General features: G+C 36.0%; 1 protein-coding gene across 1 annotated transcript; it reads right to left on the bottom strand.

Moving 5' to 3' along the window:
* Positions 1-11,036: 11,036 nt before the first annotated feature.
* Positions 11,037-11,984, bottom strand: LOC143662070 (olfactory receptor 8J1-like). Its single transcript, XM_077135460.1, has one exon. The coding sequence runs from the start codon at positions 11,982-11,984 to the stop codon at positions 11,037-11,039; it is 948 nt and encodes a 315-aa protein (XP_076991575.1).
* Positions 11,985-15,582: the final 3,598 nt, after the last annotated feature.

Here is a 15,582-nt window from a genome sequence, read left to right as displayed (position 1 = left end):
AACTGTCCTGCATACAACCAAAAATATATTAAATCTCCCCAGAAGAGGGTGAAAGTCCTTGGGTAATATTCACTCTTAAACTCGATATCTTACAACTTAAATACTATAATATGAACAAAACAGCATTACAGTTCTCATTTCTGTAACTGATCATGAGGTTGTAGTTCATATTGATGACTATCTTCTTCCACTATCCATTCTATGTTCCCTTTATCCTCAGCAAACACTTCAGCTGATGTGGTTCTTTGCCTGGTGGGGTGACCCAAACCTTCATCCCTGAAGTTTTAGAGCCATTTGTAGTCTTGCTTGGATTCGGTTTTTGCAATTTTCTATTGATTTAATCACAGTGCATGGTAGCACTAAAAGACGCCCTAGGGGATCTCCTATATTTTAGGAAAACTCTTCTTTACCTCCATTGTGTAGTTGCACTCCTATTTCCCCTTGATAGTCAGGGCTACTCACCCCAGCCAGTAATGTAATCCCCTTCTTGGTTTGCTGATCCAGAGGCATGAGTAGCCCAAAGTGACCAGGTGGCAGTCTTAGATTCCAGTTCAATGGAATCATTGTTTCTCCTGGTGGAAGCACTACACCTTTTGGAACTAAAAGCTGTAGACCTTCATAGCTCAAGGTCACAGGGACAGAAAGCAAAAATTTTCCTAGTGGATCACTAGGGTTGGTAATAGGAGGTGTTGAAACTCCCATTACCACTTCTTGGTTCCTGGACCCATGGATCCTGGCTATGGGAGAAACAGCACCATACAATGAATGCTGATTCAGAGCATACACAGCTTCCACCTAGTCAGCACTGTAATTGAGTTTTCAAAAGGCCATTCCACTGTTCCATCAATCCAGCTGCCTCTGGATGATGGTGAGCATGGTAAGACCAGAGAATTCTATGAGAATGTGCCCATTCTCACACTTCATTTGCCATGAAGTGTGTTTCTTCACAGAAGCAATGCTCCATGTTGATGGATAAGGCATTCTGTGAGCCTATGGATGGTAGTTTTGGCAGAAGCATTGCATGCAGGGAAATCAAACCAATATCCAGAGTATGTGTCTATTCAAGTTAGAACAAATCACTGCCCCTTCTATGAAGGGAGCGGTCCAATGTAATCAATCTGCCACCATGTAGCCTGTTGGTCATGTCAGGGACTGAGTGTGGGTCTCTGCCGCTGGCAGATTGGGCTCTCAGCAGTGGCTGTAACAAGGTCAGCCTTGGTGAGTGGAAGTCCACATTGCTGAACCTATTCATAACCTCCATCCCTACCACCATGACCATTTTTTCATGAGCCCATTGGGCAATGACAGTAGTTGCTGGGGAAAGAGGCTGACTGATATCCACAGAATAGGTCATCTTACCCTCTTGATTATTAAAGCCTTCCTCTGGTGTGCATCCACATGGAACACAAATATCTTCATGTTTTTAGCCCACTCAGAAAGGTCTATCCACATACCACTTCCCTGGACCTTTGTCACCAATTTTCCAATCATGCTCATTCCAAGTCCCTGACCAGCCAGCCAAACCATTACCAACAGCCCATGAGTCAGTTCACAAATGCACCTCTGGTCAGTCCTCCTTTCAATCAAAATGAACAACCAGCTGCATTGCTTGAAGTTCTGCCCACTGGGAGAATTTTCCCTCGCCACTGTCCTTCAAGGCCACCCCAGAATGGAGTTGGAGTGCTGCAGCAGCCTACTTTTAGGTGGTACCTGTATATCATGCAGAACCATCTGCAAACCAGGTCTGAGTTTTCTCTTCCTCAGTCAATTCACTAAGTAGGGAACTCCCCAAGAAGCCATAACTCTGGTCTGGGAAAGAGAAGGTAATGTGGCAGGAGTGGAGACCATAGATGTTTGTCCACATCCTCATGCAACTTACTTGTGCCATCAGGACCTGCTCTGGCCCTATCTATATACCATTTCAATTTTATGATGCAGTACTGCTGCGCACACCCAACTTTATGGCTTCATGGGTGAGACAACACCCAGTTCATGAAAAGCAACTCAGGTCTCCTGGTAACTTGGTCAACCATGGTTAGGCATTCAGTCTCTACTAAGGCCCAGTAGCAGGCCAAAAGCTGTTTCACCAAAGGAGGGTAGTTATCTGCAGCAGATGGCAAGTCTTTGCTCCAAAATCCTAAGGGTCTGCATTGTAATTCTCCTCTAGGGGCCTGCCAAAGCTCTAGACAGCATCTCTGTTTGCCACTGACACTTCAAGCACCATTAGATCTGCTGGATCATATGGTCCAAGTAGCAGAGCAGCTTGTACAGCAGCCTGGACCTGTTACAGGACCCACTCAAAATCAGCAACTTTTTGGGTCACTTGATAAATAGGCCTGAGTAGCACACTTATTTATGGAATATGTTATCTCCAAAATCCTAAGAGACCAAGTAAGTGCTGTGCCTCTACTTTGGTAATAGGAGGGGCCAGATTGAAGAAACTTATCCTTCACCTTAGAAGGGATATCTCCACATATCCCATACCACTGGACACCTGGAAATTTCACTGAGAAGTCCCCTGTATTTTTGTTGGATTTATCTCCCATCCTCTGGCATGCAAATGCATTACCAGTAAGTCTAAATTGGTTGCTACTTCTTGCTCACTAGGTCCAATCAACATGATATCATCAATATAATGGACCACTGTGATGTCTTGTGGGAAGGAGAAATGTCCCTGCAGATGAGATTATGACATAGGGCTGGAGAGTTTATATACTCCTGGGGTATGACAGTGAAAGTATATTGCTGACCTTGCCAACTGAAAGCAAACTGTTTTTCATGGTCTTTACTAACAGCTATTAAGAAGAAAACATTTGCCAGATCAGTAGCTGCATATCTAGTACCAGGGGATGTATTGATTTGCTCAAGCAGGGAGACCACATCCAGAACAGCAGCTGCAATTGGAGTTACCACCTGGTTGAACTAACAATAATCCACTATTATCCTCCCAGACTCATCTATTTTCTGCACAGGCCAAATAGGAGAGTTGAATGGGAATGTGGTGGGAATCATCTCCTCTGCATCCTTCAAGTCCTTAACAGTGGCAGTAATCTCTGCAATCCTTCCAGGAATCTGGTATTATTTCTGATTTACTGTTTTGCTAGGTAGGGGCAGTTCTAATGGCTTCTGTGGAGGGTCAGGAGCAATCAATCAGGCCCAAGCAGGAGCAATCAATCAGGCCCAAGCAGGGAAAGTCCCCACAACATTGGGGTGGAATGTCACCAAGAATTAAACAATAACCAGTGTTAGGAAACTGAGAGAATGGAATGCATTTTGGCAACAGCTAACAGCATTTTTTTGCTTCTATGATACACTTTCTTGCTAGCAACTAAAAACCACAACATAATTTTAGCTTTTAGCACACCTTGAAAACCTCTAAATGCTGCTCTCCGAATCTTCCTTCTTGGAAGTTTCTGAGGTAGCCACCAGCTAGCTAATAAAGACTCCAAATTGGCTTGCAGTTTTGAATTATGTGGTCTCTCTTTTGGTGTGCCCCACAACAGCTTCCATTTGGCCTTCCCCACCCTAATAGCCCTTTCTCCATGAATTAGAGAGCCAATGTTGGGATTCAGCCAGTTCCTCTGTATGTCAATTCCAATTATGCATTCTGGAACTGGGAAAATATCCATAGAATGGTTCTGGAGGCCCACAGGACCCATTGTGAGAGGGACCTGAGCTAAAATTCCATCAATCACCTGGCCTCCATAAGCACCCCCTTGTGACTGGTGGACCAGAGTGACATTTTGGGTCCCCTGGAATTAAAGTCACTTCTGAACCAGTATCTAATAATTCCTGAAATATCTGATCATTTGCTTTTCCCCAATGCATGGTTACTCTGCTAAAAGGCCATTGTTCTCCCTGCTGAAGACCTGGAGGAAGATTAACAGTATAAATTTGTGGCAGTGTAACAGGGTTCTCCCCCAAACGGACCTGGCCTCCCCCTCATTCAAGGGGCTCTGGGTATGTAAGCTGTCTCAAGTTTGGAAATTGATTAAGGGGCCATGAATCTGTGTTTTCATAATTCAAATTAGACTTCTGTTCCCTTGACCTGGAACTCTTTTGCATATAAAGCTCAAACAAGTATTTAGTAGGCTGCCCATCTATTGTACTCCTCGGTACCCCATGATTTACTAGCAAATACCACAAGTCTCTGCAAGTCAGATTATTTTGACTCCTGCTTTGAGTCTGTTGTCTATTATGATAGCCATGTCCACCTTGTCTTTAGTGATTAAGTGCTGCCCCTGGCTTCTGCCAACTTGGGATCAAGTCATCCCCATTGTGCTTAAAGATTCCAGTTCAGTGACAGCAGTTCCAACAGTAATATCTGACCTACATAGAAGTGCAACTACAGAGCTCTTCAGGGATGATGGCCCTAGTTTCACAAATATATTTCTTACAGTTCTGGTAAAAGGTGGATCCTCCAGTCATTCATGGGGTTATTGAGCAGGCTTTGCATGATAAATCCACTCTAACATTCCAATCTCTCCAAGCCTCTGGATCCTGTCATCTACATTATACCAGGGCAGTTCTGGCATTTCAACCTTAGGTAATGTTGGCCACATTTGATCCATATTTCATCCAAACAAACTGCTAGTGCCTTTTCTAGCCCCTTGAGCTATAATATTGAATGCAGAATCTCTGCTTAGTGAGCCCATATCAGTAAATTCAGCCTGATCCAGCTGTATATTCTTCCCGCCATAATCCCACACCCTTAAAATCTACCACCACACATATTCCCCTGATTTCTGCCTATATAAATGGGAAAACTCACACAATTCTTTTGGACTATAACATACCTATTCATGGGTGATACTTTGTACCTCACCTTTAGGGGCCTGTTGGGACTTTAGTCTAGTTATAGGTCTGGAAGAAATGAGGGGTGGTGGGGGTGAGTCACGAAAAGAGTTAGAAGTATCTTCCAAGCCATTTGCTTCAGGGCATTCATTTGCAGTTTCATCTGGTGAAACAAGAGTAGTCATTCTAGGGCTAATTCCTTCAGGTGGAGGTAGGATGGCCAAACCCTCAGGGAAGACTGGAGGTTGAGTGAATTTGTCCTCAGGGCAGACTATTACAGGGTTATCTAGAGAAGACTCAGCATGATCTAGGGTTTCAATCTCTTCACTGACATCATTATCAATCCAAATGTTGCCATCCCTTTTTTCAGGGTGCCATTCCTTTCCAATCAATGCCTTCACTTTATATGGCAGGCACAATGCAAGATTAAGATTTCAGTTTATATTGTAAAGTTGCTACTCTAACAATAAGATTCTGAGTCTGATTTTCAGACATCTCAAGTCTATGGCTACAGGAAATAAGATTTTCCTTCAGAACACTCAGAAACATTTACATCTGTCAGACAGCATGTGAGCTTCTCATTTGAAGACTTAAACCCATCTCTTTCACTCATTAATATATACAGTGTATCTAACAACAACCAGCCAACATCTCTATACCTCTTTTTTCCACAAAACTCCATAAAGGTGTCAAAAACATTATCCCCCAGAGCCTGGCTTTGTACAAGCGAAGCATTAGAAGAATTGAATGGTGATATTTTCACTATCTCTTTTGCCAGCTCACCCCATGGATTGGCAGTATTATTCTGATTATGGGAATCAGAGTCCTTAGGGCCTTTGAGTCCAGTCAGAGTAGAAAACCAATCATAAAAGCCCATTTTTAAGATTCTGTTTCTTAAGAACCACTCCTGGTATCAAGCTGTATTAGCTGGGGTTCTCTAAAGAAACAGAATCAGCAAGAAATATCTGTAGATACAAAATTTATAAAAGTGTCTCTTGTAACTATGGGAACATAGAGTCCAAAATCTGTAGGGCAGGTTGTGAAGCTGATGACTCTGATGGAGGGTCTGGATGAACTCCACAGGAGAGGCTCACTGGCCAAAACAGGAAGAGACCCTGTCTCTTCTAAACCCTCCTTAAAAGGCTGCCAGTGATTAGATTAAGCATCACTCATTGAAGAAAACACTCCTCTTGGCTGATTACAAATGGAATTATAGCTGTGGATGCAACTGATGGACTCATGATTTAATTCTATGAAATGTCTTCATATCAACAGACAGGCCAATGCTTGCCCAATCAGACAAACGGGTTCCACCACCTCGCCAAGTTGACACGTGAACTTGACTATGAAAAGAGGATACTTTTAAGGACTGACAGATTCAGTCATGGGCTAGGGGCAATATTGGTAAGAAAAACTTTATTGGTAAAGCAAAATTTTTGAATACCTCTTAGACAGTTATCAGAAAATTACTAAGCTGGGCAAGCCTGTAGACTATGTTGTCACAAAGTTTCTAGACAGAGTTTGAGTATGAGTTTTTAGACAGTGTTTGAGTATTAGTCTTGATCTGTGCCCTTCCACAGATCAAGAAAAATCTTTCTCAGTATAGATTTCCAAATAATAAGTATAGAAATAATAATGGGGAAAGTAGAAAAATGAGCAGCAAAACTGCATAGCAGAAATAGCAGACCACAGAAACAGAATAAAGCTAAAATTAACTGACAAAGTTTTAAGAGATCATTTGAGTCAATCATCATGAATTGAGAGGGCTACTTTTTCACATATTATATAATATAAATTTGTATTTTCTACATATTAGGCTATTTTATTTTCTTTATAACTAAAGCCAGTACAATTTTTTTATAAATACCATTGAGATATATTTAAGCCAACTTGTATCCTCTCTTGAGATCCAATTATGCTCATGTTTACCCAGATGCCCTTCAGGGACATCTCTTTCAGAGCTTTGAATTGACTATGTTTGGGATACTTACACCATGGAAATCAACAGATGCTACAAAAAGATCAGGACTTTATAGTTCAATTTTCAGAAAGTTGATTGTTAAATATTTAATAATCCAGCTCTGCCATTTTTCAGTGGTAAGGCTTGGGCAATTTATTCAATATTCTCAAAATTCAGTTATCTTGCACAGAAAAATGCTTTAAAATTAAAATGTTATTTAAAATTGGGTTAAATGAACAAATAGATTATGATTATTCAAGTATATTATGCTTATGTTGATTATTTAGTACATCGGAATACAGGATATTTCCTCAAATTATAACATCTAGGAATTAAAATCTTTTCCATTTTTACTATGATTTTAATTAAGCCTTTTGACATAAATCAATTTACAGATCAGAGATGAATTTTTTGGTCTCAAAACTGTGGTCATAATAAATGGTAAAAATAAATGTTTCTTAACTTCTTATAATGTCTTCCTGTTTTATGAATTGTGATATTTGACCTTAGTCTATTAATTGTTTCAATTTCACCCTTCCACAGATCATGATCTTATTTTTATTCTTTGCTCAAGGGATTTGTTATTGGCCTCTACAGCAATAGGCAGATTCTAATGACTGTGCCAGTTTCTACTGGACAGGAGAAGCTTCCAGATTTCAGGAGAGGCTTCAGTTTAATATATTGGTTTCTGATTCTTTCCTTCTTTTTGTGGTAAAAATGCCCAAGTAACATGAAAGAAATACCACACTGGATTCCTGTGCTGTACTGCTTGTCACTGTAATACATCACCCTTTCAGGAAGCCCTTCTGATCATCTGTGAGCCTTAAGCAACATTTAAGCTATGAATATATGGAAAATACAGCATGTCATATTATACTGTTATCTTCTTCATGTATCCCATCTCTATTCTCCCACACATCCTCTTTTGACTTCCCATCTTCACCCCATTCTAATTGGGACTCTACTATTTTCACTGTTGATCCCATCTTTGACCATACCCTCATATGTCATACTCTTTCGTATGAAACAATACTTTTCAATTACCAATATGAGGAAATCTTTCTTTCTTCTTCTAACCTCTCATTTAATATAAATATATATATTTACATGGTAATAGGGGTGTCTGTACATGTATAGATTTAGTTATTTTGCCATGTATAACCTTAGAAATTTTCTTTCCTACTGTTTTTTTTTAATGTGGCGCCTTTTTAAATATGAGTAACACATAAAAGAATTAGATGAAACCAAATTCCCTTGATTCAATGCAGAGAGGAAGTATAAAACAGATAGGATTGGGGAACATTTACTCTTGAAAGTTAAGAAAGGGACCCAGATTTCTCCTTCCAAATAAAATTACAATCATATAACTGTTAATTTATACATTACAAAATTTTAAATCACATAAACTTGATACAACTTTTTCATTAAATTTTGAGTGTTTGAACATTTTCTCTTTCTTCAGGGTCCAAATGAAGTCAAGTCTTTTCCGGGATATTTTTCTTAGTATCAGATACAGGACTGGTTTAGATGCTAAACATCAGTTAGTAAATTAATTTCAATGAGTGATAATAATCCTTCTCCCTCATTGAAAATTTCCAGCATGTTTACATGTACACATACAAATTAGTACATTATGTATTATCACATTAGGTTGAGTAATCAATATTCACATTGAGAAATAATTATTTCATTTAAATTACTTGACTTGAAAATTTAACAAAAAAAGCTGTCATCAGTGTACAATATAGTAGATGTGGCTGAATCTAACATGTTTTATTCATTTCATTTGACAACAAACAATTTAATGATCTTCTAAACACACTTCTTAAATCTAAAAATTACCATTTGAGAACCACCTTAATAGCTGCTAAAGTAATTGGTTTGATGGGTCAAATATAGTTCTTTGTATGTGTCATACTTATTTCATGTTTTCACTGAAGACCAAACTAGGAAATAGTTCAACAATATCCAAAGTTGACCTGATATACCAAAATAATACCAAAAAAATTATTGGTTACATATTTTATCACAGTCTTTGGAATTAACTTATATATGTGCCAAATGTATATTAAGATGGAAATGTAAAAAAACAAATTGTAAAATGGCAATAAATGTGGGGCTGAAATAAGATGCTATATATTAACTCAAAATCTCAACTGACACAAATATAGCTTTCTCCTATCTTTCTTTTGAGTTTGCCTTAATATTGGTATATTTACTGCATGTTTATGTCAATCAGTCTTTCCCTTGGTTCAAAAATAACCAAGTTTGGAATAAGTGTTTCTAATTAGTCAAGGGAGACATAAGCTTAAAAAATCAAATAAATTTGAATAGAGCATCAAAATATGGATGAGGAAATTATGCCAACCTTATTCTTTGTCTGCCTTCTTACCATCTATCTATGTATGGTTGGGAATAGTAAATGTAAAAATTTAAATTTTTAATTTTTTAGTTATTTATCGGGGAAGACATTATAAGAAGTTAAGAGACATTTATTTTTACCATTTATTATGACCACAGTTTTGAGACCAAAAAATTCATCTCTGATCTGTAAATTGATTTATGTCGAAAGGCTTAATTAAAATCAGAGTAAAAATGGAAAAGATATTAATTCCTAGATGTTATAATTTGAGGAAATATCCTGTATTTCTTCTGATATACTAAATAATTAACATAAGCATAATATACTTGAATAATCATAATCTATTTGTTCGTTTAACCCAATTTTAATTTACTAAAAATAGTAAATTGTAAAAAAAATCTGTACAATTTGGCAAACATAGGTATTATAAGAATTTTAGCAATCTATTATTATAACACTTTGAAATGTAGTCATTTGCTATTCCCAACCATACATAGATAGATGGTAAGAAGGCAGACAAAGAATAAGGTTGGCATAATTTCCTCATCCATATTTTGATGCTCTATTCAAATTTATTTGATTTTTTAAGCTTATGTCTCCCTTGACTAATTAGAAATACTTATTCTAAACTTGGTTATTTTTGAACCAAGGGAAAGACTGATTGACATAAACATGCAGTAAATATACCAATATTAAGGCAAACTCAAAGCCACTCAATTACAATTTTCCATGCCTATGATACTAGCTTTGTCTTGCATAATTACATTTTTTCTCATATAATTATTATGACTAAAGTTTTGGTGTGTAACCTGAAGAAGTTACTCAACGCTGGAACTCACCTATAAATAAAGTGAATGTTTCCACTGACTGTTAATTTGATTAGTCATATATTTCTTCAAGTCTATTCTTTGGTTATGTGCCAAGAGTCATCAGTGAAATTCAATGTCATAATTACCTCTGGAGTTTAACTTAACCTTTATCTGTTTATTCTGTTTTTAGGTCTGACATATAGCCTAGTCATCTGTATATAATCAAAGTTGTAAAACAAATTTAGTGTATGCTCACCAAAGAAGAAATACCAGAAAAATTTTAATCAAAATAAATTTTTTCCTTTTACCACATGAGGAACTTTCCTGAATACAGTCAATTAAATGTCTAAGAATACCACAATCAACACATTTATTACAAATGCAAAATAAGACTGATACTTCAAGTAGGGAGAAGTGAAAATATTTTCAAAATCTACTAAACTTATTGTTCAAGTAATATACAACAACATGAAAATGTGTTCACTAATGGTATGCCTTTTTTCTTTCATAAAAATGCATAAATTCTATTATTGGAATAAAATAATTTTTTATTGTATTCTGGTTCTTAGAATTCAGAATTTAAATTCCATGGGTTGAATATTTCCATTCAAAAATATTGACAAGATTAGGGAGTTTTATTTTAAATATGCTTATCTGTACAATTTGGCAAACATAGGTATTATAAGAATTTTAACAATCTATTATTATAACACTTTGAAATGTAGTCATTTACTATTCCCAACCATACATAGATAGATGGTAAGAAGGCAGACAAAGAATAAGGTTGGCATAATTTCCTCATCCATATTTTGATGCTCTATTCAAAATTATTTGATTTTTTAAGCTTATGTCTCCCTTGACTAATTAGAAATACTTATTCCAAACTGGTTACCTTTTTAATCTTGGGCAAGATTAGTGAATGCCCAGTTTATTAACCACACAACTCCAAGAACTTCAGCTTATTTTTAAACTCAATTTCCCCAAAATCTTGGCCTCTTTTAATTTTCAGGTTTACTTGTAACCCTGTAAGTTGGCTCCTTGATTTTGACTTTCTGTGGCATAATGACAAAATACCTCAACCATCTTTTCATTCATTTCTAAGGATTTAAAATTACATTGATTTAAAGGAAGAACATGAATTTTTGAGTAGTCTCTTTAAGGCAGCCTTCACATCCTTATTCCGCAGGCTGTAGATTAGGGGATTCAACATGGGTATAACCAGCGTATAAAACACAGAAGCCATTTTATCAGTGTCTAATGAATGGTTAGCTCGAGGTTGCAAATACATGAACAGCAGTGTCCCATAGAAAACTGCAACTGCCATCATATGTGAAGCACAGGTAGAAAAGGATTTTTTCCTTCCTTCTGATGAATGTATCCTTAGAATGGACAAGACAATGTTGATATATGACACCAAAACTATAGTTATGGAGAAAACCAAATTTGTAGCTGAAGAAATAAAGACTACTGTTTCTGGGAAGTAAGTATCAGAGCAGGACAAGGCTAAGAGAGGAACATTATCACAGTAAAAATGATTGATTACATTGGAAGAGCAATAAGACACAGAGAATACACATGATGAAACCACAATTGCTGTAGAAAAGCTATAGAGGTATGTGAAGGATACTAGCAGAAGGCAGATCCTCCGAGATACGACCACCGTGTAGTGCAGGGGATTACAAATGGCCACATAGCGGTCATAGGCCATCACAGCTAACATGAAGATCTCAGCCACAATGAAAAGCAAGAAACCACACAGTTGGGTGGCACATTCATAGTAGGAGGTGGTTTTCTTCTTTACTAAGAAAGTAATCAGCATTTTAGGGGCGATTATAGTAGAATTGCCAAGATTGATTATAGCCAAATGTCGGAGGAAAAAATACATGGGGGTTTGAAGTTGAGAGTCGACACTGGTGAGAATGATGATGCCCAGATTCCCTGCCACTGTCAGCCCATAGATGACCAAGAAGACCAGGAAGAGAGGAATCTGGAGCTCTGGACACTCTGAGACACCTATGAGAATAAACTCAGTCATCTGAGTCAAATTTTCAGCTGCCATGTAAGAGTTTAGAAAGTATCTGTTTGAACAAGAAAAGAAGTCGTTATTAACTTTAAGGTATTACATCCTATGACTGCATTTAGATGCATTTAGATGGACAGGACAACTGCTTGGGTAAGATACATACCTAAATCATATAAGATCCTAACTAATTTATCAAACTTTAATCTCTAAATTTGATAGATTTTGCAACCATTTGGCAGAGAATAAAGCAAATTCTGCAGCACTTTGAGAAAAACTATACCCTTACAATCTCATAAAATTGTGGATGTTATTAATTTGCAACAATTGAAGCCACATTTAATATCTTAAGTCCCTTGCACTGAGTGAAAAAATGTTTGAGGAATCAAATGTAGCTTCTTATGATTTCTTAATCTGAGGTTTCTTGCTATATCTCAATGATAGATAATTCTACCCACAACCCTGGTTCATTCTCTTTATTCTACCTAGCTATAATTTAATATATTAATTCTATCATCCATGTGCTAACTTTTTTATTAGTTCCCACTTTATTTACACAGATAAGAATATAGTTATATCCTTATATCTGTTTTTCAGGTTACTGATTTTTCAGCTTTTAAAAGCTGAAATCTTATCATTTCTGTAATTTTTTTCCCACTATGATTTATTGTATACTACTTCATTGTCTTTCTCTGTCATGATTTTTTTCTCTTCTTGCAATTCCTTATATTCTTTCCACTGTGTTTTATTTTAAAATTCCATGTGGTTGTTTTTTAATGTATAAAAAATATCTGGTCATAATTTTTATCTTAACTAAAAATAATATTTTGACATTTTAATAATAATAAATGTCTTTATTTTACAGCTTTCATGATAATTTTATATATATATTTATTTTCCAAAGAGTCAGTACAGTATAATATGCCCAAATACTTTCCTATAGTTCTTTATAAGATCGTTCTCTAGGCAATTTCTCTTTTATGAAGAGTAACAAGTAAGTGGGTGAGTGGAAACATTGATGAGCTGCCCTTAAATGAATATAAGTTCTTTATGGCTAGATGGTAATTATGAAATCCTAAAAAACATATTTTCAAATATTTCCCACGTATTTAGCATTTTCTTTATTATAAAATGACAAGGGAGAGGGCGGGCCACGGTGGCTCAGCAGGCAGAGTTCTTGTCTGCCATGCCAGAGACCCTGATTTGTTTCCCAATGCCTGCCCACGCAAAAATAATAATAATAATAATAATAATAATAATAACAACAAGGAAGAATAACCAGGATGTAAAATTATTTCTGCACAATCTATGTTAGGTCAATTGTTCAAGGACTATCCCAGGAAACGAATATTTTCTTCCTGTGTTTTGTTTTTCCTCTTAAAATATTACAAAAGGTCCATGCCATCACATCAGAAATCTAGGGTTATGCAGCTTTTTAATATCCTGCTCCTGTCATGCTATTGTCTCTCCTCAAATGGAGGTCCTTCTTTTTGATCTTCCCAACTAAAATATGTGGGATTTTATTTTGCTGGTAAATAGATGGTCTACCTAAACATGTTCCACTATTGCATTGATTATACTTTAAACTTCTTTATGTATTTGAGTTTATACTATCATATTTAATGGATAATTTTCTTGAGAGAATTTATGATCTGTGGTTATAGTCTAAAAAAAATGTGGCATCACTCTGAGTTTCAGTAATTACATATCTAATTTAACCTCGTCGGTTAGCCTATGAAATAAGGAATTTTATTTTTGTCAATATTCTAAGATTACTGTGATATACACAGTTTCAGTGTGCAAAAACCCATTGTACTATGACATAATTTGTTTACGTGCACAAGACATAATGATACCAGCTCTATTTTAGAAACATACATAGCTGGATCATATTTGACACGCTATATTCCCAAAATAGTTATAAATCTGGGAAAAATTAGTTGAAGCATTGTATTTTTTGACTATACTTAATACCCAGTGCCTCCCACAAAAAAATTAAGTGGATCATTTTAGGTTGCTGGTTTTAGATTTTTTAAATGTCTACTATACAAAAAGAAGATAACTTGTTTCTACTCACCTCTAATAGAAGATCTGCTTCTAGTTCTTAGTGGGTGTCTCTACCTGATCAAGGAAGTGAGAGTTGATGGAGCTTTCTAAACCTCTGAGATTCTATCTCTGAAACACAGTGACTCTAGGATCCATAATTGCTTTTACCTCCATGGAGAAGGTGCCACCAGTGATTAGTTCTTTAACAAGAACTCTTGTAGGAATCCAATCAGGCACTCTTTGGGACCTCTTTGTGACAGATCAGGTCTAGATTATTGAAGTGAGTCAAACTCCATGGCATCTAAGGGGCACAGTGATTAAGTTTATCTCCCAGAGAAGCTTATTTGTGTTCAGGGATCAATTTCTGCAAAAAATGAAATGTTGAAGAGCTAAGACCCAAATGTCCCATAGTCAAATTAGGGCAAACTGTATCTACTTAGTTATGTAGTGATTCTCGTGTAAACAATATTTTCATTATGCCACTTTCTTTTGTTAGATTTTTCTCTCCTTTTGCCTCAAAGAATAAAATTAGCATGGCCATTTTTTGATGAATTGTGGTGAAGTAGACTTAAAAAGGATAGGTCCTTCAAAGAACATCCATCATGCAATAAAATTCTTTTCTTTTTTTTAACCCTTGTATTTGTGGTGAGTCAAAGGTAGAAGGTTACTATTGGAAAAAGCCAAACAGTATTTAAGAGCAAGACCCTTTCATTAAGTTAGAACATATCTTCCAGATATAGCAACATTTTTAAACACTGAAGCTTTTACATATATATCTTATGAGTGTGATGGCTAATAGAATTATATAGAAAGGAACTGTCCCTGAGACAATTCTCTTTTGTGGAGATTAAGTACTTTTGTAGTAACACTTTCTTTCTGCTTTGTCATAAAATTGCCCCATATTGGGCTTAATTTAAAGATAGAAGTTGAAATATATGGCACAAAGCCATTTATGCAAATGTAAAAATGTATGCACATGGAACAGAAACAAGCATTTTTAAGAAAACAAGAAAATAAGCAGACTCACAACAATTATACCAGGGAATGGCAGATGAGATAGATAATGGAATAAAGTTGAAAGGAAATAAAAAATAAATTTAAAAAGAGATGCACTTTGCCAGACCCCCTGATGATAATGAGCCAGGAACTAAGGAACACAGTTATTCTAAACTTCTCTCCTAAGGAAGGTCCAAAAACAGTTGGAAAGACATATATTTTCATTGGGCAGATAAATACACTTCCAAATTCAGTTATATAAGTAATGATGTTATTAAAATATGTAAACAAAAAATCTTCAGGAGAGCATTATTGTGTATGGAAAAATACTGGAATTGAATTAAATCTACATTTCAGATATTTATTTAGTAAAATATAGAGATATATTTAGTGAAATGTAGCATTTGAACTTTGGTTTAATGTATTACATAGAAATTTAGGGCAAGCATTTGAGAAGAAAAATTTAAAAAATAAGCTAAAGGTTATCTTACAATAGTTTATTTAAAAATTATTAATATATAATTAACACATAGCAAACAACAAAAATTGTACTTGTGCATGGATGAGGTTTGACAAATGGAAACATCTATTTCCA

The sequence above is a fragment of the Tamandua tetradactyla genome, chromosome 2 (assembly GCF_023851605.1).
Source record: "Tamandua tetradactyla isolate mTamTet1 chromosome 2, mTamTet1.pri, whole genome shotgun sequence".
Lineage (NCBI taxonomy): Eukaryota > Metazoa > Chordata > Mammalia > Pilosa > Myrmecophagidae > Tamandua > Tamandua tetradactyla.
The sequence above is the reverse complement of the archived record's forward strand: the minus strand, read 5'-3'. Positions and strand labels throughout refer to the sequence as shown.